Source organism: Balaenoptera borealis (genome assembly GCF_965194805.1).
Source record: "Balaenoptera borealis genome assembly, contig: HAP1_SCAFFOLD_1348, whole genome shotgun sequence".
Lineage (NCBI taxonomy): Eukaryota > Metazoa > Chordata > Mammalia > Artiodactyla > Balaenopteridae > Balaenoptera > Balaenoptera borealis.
The window spans coordinates 150,696-160,126 of NW_028122873.1; the positions used below are offsets into that span (position 1 = coordinate 150,696).

A 9,431-nucleotide genomic window follows, 5' to 3' on the forward strand; every position below is an offset into this window, starting at 1 on the left:
CAGCCCCCAGCACTCTCCCCATCATCGGTGTTTGACAGTCCCCAACTCTCTCCCCATCACAGGTGCGTGACAGTCCCCAGCTCTTTCCCCATCACAGGTGAGTGAGAGCCCCCAACTCTCCCCATGATAGGTATGTGACAACCCACAGCTGTCTCCACTTCACAGATATGTGACAGCCCCCAGCTGTCTCCATATTATATGTATGTGACAGCCCCCAGCTGTCTCCACATCACAGGTATGTGACAATCCCAAGCTCTCTCCCCATCACAAGTGTGTGACCGTCCCCAGTTGTCTCCATATCACAGGTGTGTGACAACGCCCATCTCTCTCCCCATCACAGGTGAGTGACAGCCCCCATCTCTCTCCCCATTACAGGTGAGTGACAGCCCCCAGCTCTCTCCACAACACAGGTGAGTGACAGCCCCCAGCTCTCTCCCCATCACAGGTGAGTGAAAGCCCCCAGCTCTCTCCCCATCAGAGGTATTTGACAGCCCCCAGCTGTCACCACATCACAGTTGCCTGACAGTCCCCAGCTCTCTCCCCATCACAGGTATGTGACAGCCCCCATCTCTCTACCCATCACAGGTATGTGACAACCACTAGCTCTCTTCCCATCACAGGTGTTTGACAGTCCCCACCTCTCTCACCATCAGAGGTGTGTGACAGCCCCCTGCTCTCTCCCCATCACAGGTGAGTGACAGCCCCCAGCTGTCTCCCATCACAGGTGTGCAACTGCCCCCAGCTCTCTCCCTATCACAAATGAGTGACAGCCCCCTGCTTTCTCCCCATCACAGGTATGTGACAGCCCCCAGCTGTCTCTTCGTCACAGGTGCCTGACAGCCCCCACCTTTCTCACCATCACAGGTATGTGTCAGCCCCCAACTGTCTCCACTTCACAGGTATCTGAAAGACACCAGCTGTCTCCGCATCACAGGTATGTGACAGCCCCCAGGTCTCTCCCCATCACAGCTGTGTGACAGCCCCCAGCTCTCTCCCCATCACAGGTATGTGACAGCCCCCAGGTCTCTCCGCATCACAGGTGCCTGACAGCCCCCAACTCTCTCCCCATCATAGGTATGTGACAGCCCCCAGCTGTCTCCCCATCAAAGGTATGTGACAGGCCCCATCTGTCTCCGCGTCACAGGTCCCTGACAGCCCCCAACTCTCTCCCCATCACAGGTATGTGACAGCCCCCAGCTGTCTCCACATCACAGGTATGTGACAGCCCCCATCTGTCTCCCCATTATAGGTATGTAACAGCCCCCAGCTGTCTCCCCATCACAGGTGTGTGACCGTCCCCAGCTGTCACCATATCACAGGTATGTGACAGCCCCCAGCCCTCTCCCCTTCTCCTTTGGGTGACAGCCCTCAGCTCTCTACCCATCACTGGTACGTGACAACCCCAAGCTGTCTCCACATCACAGGTGCGTGACAGCCCCCAGCTCTCTCCCCATCACAGGTAGGTGGCAGCCCCCATCTCTCTCCCCATCACAGGTGAGTCACAGCCCCCACCTCTCTCCCCATCACCGGTGAGTCACAGCCCCCAGCTGTCTCCCCATCACAGGTATGTGACAGCCCCCAGCTCTCTCTGCACCACAGGTGCCTGACAGCCCCCAACTCTCTCCCCATCACAGGTATGTGACAGCCCCCAGCCGTCTCCACTTCACAGGTATGTGACTGCCCCCAACTGTCTCCCCATCACAGCTATGTGACAGCCCCCAGCTGTCTTCCCGTCACAGGGGTGTGACAGCCCCCAGCTCTCTCCCTATCACAGGTGTGTGACAGCCCCCCTTCTCTTCTGGCCACCACTCCCCCATTTGGCCATAGCCTCCTCCTTCCCGATGCCCCACAAATCCTCACATCTATTCACTTTACCCTGGGACCCAAACTTCCCCAATGTAAGGCATAGTCACAGCCAAGCCTTGTTCTCGAGAACAGAGGCTTCGCTGGGCTGCTAAGCTCCGTGCTCTTCTACAGAACATATCTTCCATGGATTCTGTCTCTACATGGCTTTGTGTCCTTGATCCTGTCACTAGATCCCTTAGGATCTCAGACCGCTGTCCTACAAAACTAGACCAGACCCAATGGCCTCTAAAGCCCCTTCTATTTCTGAGACCATGATTCTGTGTTTTCTCCACAGTAGTCTCCCCCGGTCCTCTCTGTGACCCTTTTGTGTACCGTGTGAAGGTTCAGGGTCATACAGGTGTTCTGTTGTTCCTCCCTCTGCATCTTCAGGTGAGGCCACACACCTGTGTCTTGTCGACACCTCCCCCGAAAGGTTTCCCTGTCTTTGTCCTCTCCTATATGAAGGTCATGAATGAATCACCAATCCCCAAATTCCCTGGCAAATTTCGGTGCTATCAGACAGAGCCTGTGAAAACAGCCTAAATCAAGCCTGTGCTTTGCAGAAGAGATTTCCGACTTAACCATGCAGATTGCGGAAATGAGCAAGAATCTTCAGGAATTGGAGAAGACCAGGAAGCAAGTGCAGCAAGAAAAGTCAGACCTCCAGGCTGCCCTGGAAGAGGTGGAGGCACGTGTCTGGGATGTGAAGGAGGGCGGGGCGCTGAGGAAGGGGACTAGACCACCCCCAGGGGCCCTTCCTGCAGGAGGCACTGGGGCTCCAATGGGAAGAATCCAGCCCCACCCCCGCCCTGGGGGGGGACCAGCTGCTCTCTGCTGCCTCGCCTCATGAGTGTTCTCTAGTCCATCGTATTTCTCCTATTGAATAAATAAACTTGTTCATTATGTCCTCAACGTCTTCCTCTCAGAAAGCAAGAACTCAATCACCAAACATCCTGAGAGCCAGCTCAGAATCCCTTAGTTTTAACAGAGAGTTATACAAGGTCATCTTTGGCTGCTGGGAATTCTGTGTGGTCCAAGGAGTGCAGGATCCTGATGCAATCACCAGCTGTGGCCAGTGAGGGGCGGATGCTTAAGAGGGTCTAGGGAAATTTGCACTATGCAGGATAACAGGAGAGCAATTCCTCTGTCTTTCTCTGTCTTTTTTGAGCAGAGGTTGGCTCCTGACTTATGGTCACTATTTAAAAAGACACAGTAATCAAAATTTTTACTAATTGAAAACGATGCTCTGTCCTTCTCAAGACATAAGATTGTTAACAACAAAGCTTCAGTTCTAGTTTCATTACTAGTAACAATTTGGGAGCAAACTGTTTGACCTTTTTGAGTACTGTTCTATTTATTTGTAAAATGAGCCTAATAATACCCTTTTTATCCTAATGGGGATGAAAAACCTCATTCAAGAAGGTGGCTGCCCCCGGCAATCCCAATCACTCCTTTACTTTTATCAGGGTTCCTTGAAGCATGAAGAGGGCAAGATTTTGCGTGTCCAGCTAGAGTTGAACCAGCTGAAATCTGAGCTTGACCGCAAGATCACTGAGAAGGAAGAAGAAATCAAGCAGCTGAAAAGAAACAGCCAGCGGGCAGCAAAGGCCATGCAAAGCGTGCTGGATGCTGAGATCTGGAGCCGGAATGTTGCTCTGAGGCTGAAGAAGAAGATGGAGAGAGACCTCAGTGAGATGGAGATTCAGCTGGGCCACTCCAACCGCCAGGTGGCAGAGACCCAGAAATACCTGTGCTCAGTCCAGAGCCAGCTCAAGGTGAGTGCACGGCCCCTGGAGGACCTGGCGGGACCTCAGCCTGCCCTGGGCTCCGGTCTCACCCCTGGTTTCTCATGAAGGACTCCCAGCTGCATCTGGATGACGCCCTGAGGAGCAGCGAGGACCTCAAGGAGCAGCTGGCCCTCGTGGAGCACAGGAATGGCCTCTTGCTGGAGGAGCCGGAGGAGAGGAAGGTGGCCCTGGCGCGGACGGAGCGCACCCGCAAGCTGGCGGAGCACGAGCTGCTGGAGGCCAGCGACCGCGTACAGCTCCTTCACTCCCACGTGTGTCCGTCCTCACTCCACTCTGGGTCCACCCTGGAGGCAGGCAGGACCCAGGCTTGATGGAGAGGAGTTCCCACCGCTCCTTCCAGGCTAGTGGTCAAGACAAACTTTCATTAGGCCTAGTTCTTGGAATAACTTAGTCTCTAGATGGACAGATTGCTGAGCTTTCTTTTATCTGAAGATAAAAGATCATGGGGAAATCAGAGCAAGGCATGACAAATTATTGCATAAAAGGGCTGGAAAAGGCTTCACAGAGGCAGTAACATTTAAGCTGCAAGCTTAGAAAATTAGGATTGTCTTTTGAAATAATTACTTTTAGGAAAGTTCAAGAATTCCTTGTTTCATTTCTTATTTTTTTGGACCACACCACATGGCATACGGGATCTTAGTTCCCCAACCAGAGATCGAACCCGCGCCCTGCGCGGTGGAAACACAAAGCCCTAATCACTGGACTGCCAGGGAATTCCCCCAAAATTGCTTGCTTTAAAAACTATTTTTTGAATTAGCCAAAAAACTAGAAAAATACCAACCATATTGTTAGCATTTTGGGATCTATTCTAGGCTCTTGTTTCTATACATAAATATGATATTTTTTGTAAACGTGATCAATCCTTTTGCAACTTTTTTTCATTTAACAACGTGTTGTGAACATATTTCTATATTTTAAAATAGTTTTCTATGATACAGTTTTTTAATGGCAGAAAAGCAGTCCATTGTAGTTGTGTATTATGGCACATTTATTTAATCAGTCTTCTACGGTTGGATATTTTTAGACTGTTCCCAATAAAAATGTTTATGATTAGAAGATTGTATGACTAACTTCTTCATAACTAAATTTTCACATATATCCATGATTACTATTTCCTTAATATTCCTAAAAGTAAGTAAATTCCTGGAAGTATATATTCTTGTTCAAACAGCAAAGACATTTATGATATGTTGTAAATTGGTCTTTCACAAAGTTGTCTCAATTTTTACTCCCATGGGGAAAATAAGTGAGAGTGCTTAGCTATTATTTTTTTTTAATCTTCACCGATTTTATGGTTGAAAATGCCTCATTTTAAAAATTCTTATTTCTTTGATTACTAATGAGGTGGAACATTTTGTCGTATTTGTTGGCTATTTGTATTTCTTCTGGTGTGTCTTAGCTATTTGTACTTTTGCCCTTTTTTCTTAATGATTTGTCTTTTTCACATATTAAGGAAGGAACTATTTTTTCAGTAATGCACATTGCAAATGTTTCCTCGTTTGTCATCATCCTAACAACTCTGTACAATGTTTTGATCATGAGAATTATTTTTCATTTCACATAGTTATGTCAACCATTTCCTTGTTCCAGCACCTTTAACTAAATAATTTATCCTTCCTCAAATATTTGAATGTCCACATTTATCATTTACTCAATTCTTTTATGTACAATTCTCGGGCCTGTTTTGGGATATCTGTCTATCAAAAAGGAAAGTCTTTTTAATTTTTTTTCACCTGTGTGAAAAATAAGAAATGGAACGTTCTCGAGCTTGACTTCTTTCCCCACCCAACCCTCTCCCTTCCAATCGTTGTAAGTGTCCAAATGTAGCCCGAACCTCTTATCTAATTTTTCTTGTAGAACACGTGCCTGATAAATACCAAGAAAAAACTGGAAGCTGACATAGCCCAATGCCAGGCAGAGGTGGAGAAGTCTATCCAGGAGTCCAAAAATGCAGAGGAGAAGGCCAAGAAGGATGTCACGGATGTGCGCTCCATTCTTTCTTATCAGAGATGCTGTCTGGAGATAAGAAAGGGGCTTCTACGCCGCCCCTTTGGGACCTGCAAGTAGGTTTCCTCTCCTCACCCCTGCATTCAGTCAGTGGTGGCTTCCCGGAGAGACGGAAGGAGACGGAGCCTCAGCAGAGGCAAAGTGGGAGGGGAACCATGCAGCATCAGCGGTGGCTGCGGCAAGGAGGAAAGCATCAGCGTGCCTAGTACCAGCCTCACAGCACCCTCCGTGTGCCCGCATAGGAGGGGTGGGTGGCCCACTGCTGCCTCTTGTGAACTTAACCAGGCGGCCATGATGGCCGAGGAGCTGACAGAGAAGGAGCAGGACACCAGCGCCCACCTGGAGCGGATGAAGAAGAACCTGGAGCAGACGGTGAAGGACCTGCAGCACCGCCTGGACGAGGCTGAGCAGCTGGCCCTGAAGGGTGGCAAGAAGCACATCCAGAAGCTGGAGGCCAGGGTGGGTCTCTCAATCTCTCTGAATCCGGAAAGTGAAAACGGCACTCCCCGATCCTTCTCTCTTCTTGTATATTGACTCCCATCCTTATCCTGTGGCTGGGGACAGCCACCCAATATCGTCAGTAGGTCCTGAGGTAATTAACATCCCCCAAGACTGACTATATAAGTATCTTTCTTGATTGTAGGTACGTGAGCTTGAAGGAGAGGTTGAAAGTGAGCAGAAACGTAATACTGAGGCTGTTAAAGGTTTGCGGAAACACGAGAGAAGAGTAAAGGAACTCACCTACCAGGTAAGGGGAAGAGCTTTCTAGAATATCCAGACTTCCTGCACAAAGGGAAATTGAAAACCTGGTGACTATGTGGTACTCACAAATAGCTACATGTTAACTCGATATACATAAGGGGCAAATGACACAATCACCTATCACAGACCCTTTCCTAAGCTAGGAAAATCAGGAAGGCCTTTAGAAAATCGTGTAAGTGAGGAAAGAATACAGGTTTCAAAGACAGATAAACTGGTATTAGTCCTAGTTTGGCCTCTTACTTTTTAAACTCGGATAGGTTACCTAACACTCTCAACCTTAATTCATCACCTGTAAAATAGAATAAAAACATCTACTCACCAGAGTAGGGAGGTAAGGATTAGAGACGTGTATAACTCTCCAATATAGTGCCTGCACACAGTGGACATTTAACAAGAGTGGCTACTGTTAATACTATGAAGGAAGCCTCAGAGTTGACCACATTTACCCCAGGCCCACCTGCCATCATATCAAAGTGATTTACTTCACCACCTGTAGTGGGTTTATTTTGTTGGATTCAATGCAGAACATTTTTTTCAAACTTCCAGACTGAGGAAGACCGCAAGAATGTTCTCAGGCTGCAAGACCTGGTAGATAAATTACAGGCAAAGGTGAAATCATACAAGAGACAAGCTGAGGAGGCTGTAAGTATCTTTAAGCCCTTGAGGGAAGAAGAAAACGTCTTTGGGGGTAGAAAGTATATTAAGAGAATGTGTTAATGAGAAAGAAAGAGACCAAGTAAGAATATGTCATTCTTATTTTAAGAGAGATGATATAAATATGAATTTACCCCCAAATCCTAGTTATAGGATAAGACCTCAAGACGAGATATTTTTATTATTAAGCAATTTGTAGGGGTTGGGGAAAAAAAAGAAAATTCCAAATAACCCACCTTACTTGATAGCTGCAAAGAATATCCAGCAGAAAATCTAACACCATGATAAATATTCCTCTCCCTCTAGAAATGCACAAAATCAATTGTTCCCAAAAGCCAAACAGAAATCTTTTACCCCAGCTGACTCCTTCCCTCACTACCACTGTCATCAGCAGGGACTTATCCCTGCACATTCGCTGTAGCAAATTAGGATGTGTTGGAAGATTCTCCAGCTTCACTTTTCCTGGTTGTTCCCCACTCTTCCAGACACAATGTAGTGGGTAAGAGGTAAGAAAAGGGAACACGAAAGGGAGAGGCACGAATGGTAGTAAGTGCAACCAACAAAGGGCATACTTCTTCCTATCCCCATCCCCCCACCCGCAGCGTCTCTGTATACCAGAGTCAAAATATATGGCAAAAACACTTCAACTGGGATTTTCCCAAAATTAGAATTTGACCTTACATTTACTGTCTAACCTCTGTGAGCGAGCGCACATGGGTCTCTTCCTCCTTTCCACTCAGTCCATACATCGTAAATAGACTTCACGTATACAAAGGTTTGACATAATGAGCTCATCTCTTCCATTTCAAAACTATTTCTTCTTTCATTCTTTAGAGTAAAAAATGTAACTGAAGTTACAAGTTCTGTCTGGATTTGAAATCAGATATGACAAACAAACCGTAAGAAGGAAATATCTGAGTTGAGGAAATAATCCTGTTTGTGACAAGTGCAAGGAGAACCACAAAGTCTAACTCTCACAACTTTATTCTTAGGAGGAACAATCCAATGCTAATCTTGCCAAATTCCGCAAGCTCCAGCACGAGCTGGAGGAGGCCGAGGAACGGGCTGACATTGCCGAGTCCCAGGTCAACAAGCTGCGGGTGAAGAGCCGGGAGATTCACACACAAGTCAGTGCAGAGTGAACACATCTGCCTGATGCTGCCAAGGGGCTGAAGAAATGCACAAAATGTGCTATTTTGGGTCACTTGCTTTGTGATGTTTTTCTCTTCATGTTGAATAAATAAAAACTACAGTGAACTGATAAACTGAACCAGACTCATTTACTTCCAAAATTACTTACTCTCAAACACAGTTCTCACCTAGCTATTATTATTCTAACATTATATATGGCTTTGTGGAACATTCAATATCTGTACCTCCCTCACCACCCCGCATCCCCTTTCCCATCTCCAGCTCCACCACACACACACACAATTATCTTTTACTGGACTTAATTTTATTAAGTCTCTCTAGACTGTTACAACTGACTAAGGAAACCACTCACTGAGGTTACGCCTTCAGACAGGACACACTCATGCACCCACTCCACGGGTGGTTACTGAGCATCTACTATGCGCCGGGCCCTGCTCTCAGTACTATGGGAATAGCAGTGAACAAAGCATAGTTCCCTCCCTCTGGGAACTTATATTCTGCAAGGAAAGAAAGGCAGTCAACAAATAAGAAGCTGTGTCTACTATATTTGAAATAGATAATCAACAAGAACCTAGTGTATAGCACAGGGAACTCGGCTCAGTATTCTGTAATAACCTAAACGGGAAAAGAATTTGAAAAAGAATGGATACTTGTATGGGTATAAGTGAATCACTCTGCTGTACACCTGTAACTAACACATCATTGTTAATCAACTATACTCCAACATAAAATTTTTGTAAAAAGATCTACAAAAAAAATAAGAAGCTGCGTAATGTGTCAGGTAAGTGCTCATGAGAAATAAAAAAAGTAAGAGGGAGGCAGTTAGTACTATGTAGAGAGGAGTCAAGCAAGGCCTCTCTAAGAAAAACACATTTGAGCTGAGACCTGAAGGAAGCAAGAGTATTCCAGGCAGAGGGAACAAAAGAAAATGCAAAGGCCCTGAGGCAGGGGCAGTTTGGCATGTCCCAGGGACAGGAAGGAGGCCAGCAGGGCTAGAGGAGAATGAGCAAGATAGTTACGGCATAAGAGAGGAACCTGGGACCCCAGGGATCATGTAGGGCTTCAGGGCCACCTGAGGACTTTTTTCTTCACTCAGAGTGAGATGGGAAATCTTTGGAGTGTTTTGAGCAGAGGAGTGATATTAACACACATTCTAAAAGAATCACTCTGGGGACTTCCCTGGTGGCGCAGTGGTTGAGAATC

General features: G+C 46.9%; 2 protein-coding genes across 4 annotated transcripts; both read left to right on the forward strand.

The window, feature by feature from the left end:
- The first annotated feature begins 568 nt into the window (after nt 1-568).
- On the forward strand, nt 569-5,594 carry LOC309621993 (myosin-13-like). 2 transcript variants are annotated; one of them, XM_082409230.1, is made up of 6 exons: nt 569-1,284; nt 2,141-2,235; nt 2,409-2,533; nt 3,312-3,620; nt 3,701-3,993; nt 5,511-5,594. In XM_082409230.1, the coding sequence occupies exons 3-5, from the start codon at nt 2,429-2,431 to the stop codon at nt 3,962-3,964; spliced, it is 678 nt and encodes a 225-aa protein (XP_082265356.1). In that variant the 5' UTR covers nt 569-1,284; nt 2,141-2,235; nt 2,409-2,428; the 3' UTR covers nt 3,965-3,993; nt 5,511-5,594. The 2 variants fall into 2 exon arrangements, with proteins under 2 accessions (XP_082265356.1, XP_082265357.1); XM_082409231.1 differs by lacking the exon at nt 5,511-5,594 and having other exon boundaries at nt 3,701-4,709.
- On the forward strand, nt 5,561-8,394 carry LOC309621992 (myosin-8-like; the record flags this gene model as incomplete). Of its 2 annotated transcripts, XM_082409228.1 has the most annotated exons (5): nt 5,561-5,716; nt 5,946-6,119; nt 6,304-6,408; nt 6,969-7,064; nt 8,069-8,394. In XM_082409228.1, the coding sequence occupies 5 exons, from the start codon at nt 5,561-5,563 to the stop codon at nt 8,216-8,218; spliced, it is 681 nt and encodes a 226-aa protein (XP_082265354.1). In that variant the 3' UTR covers nt 8,219-8,394. The 2 variants fall into 2 exon arrangements, with proteins under 2 accessions (XP_082265354.1, XP_082265355.1); XM_082409229.1 differs by lacking the exon at nt 6,969-7,064.
- Nucleotides 8,395-9,431: the final 1,037 nt, after the last annotated feature.

Bases quoted from the DNA above. Each gene is read 5' to 3' on its own strand.
- LOC309621993 (XM_082409230.1), top strand. From the start codon at position 2,429: ATGCAGATTGCGGAAATGAGCAAGAATCTTCAGGAATTGGAGAAGACC. The intron at 2,534-3,311 runs GCACGTGTCTGG...TACTTTTATCAG, and splicing joins CTGCCCTGGAAGAGGTGGAG to GGTTCCTTGAAGCATGAAGA. The intron at 3,621-3,700 runs GTGAGTGCACGG...TTTCTCATGAAG, and splicing joins CAGTCCAGAGCCAGCTCAAG to GACTCCCAGCTGCATCTGGA.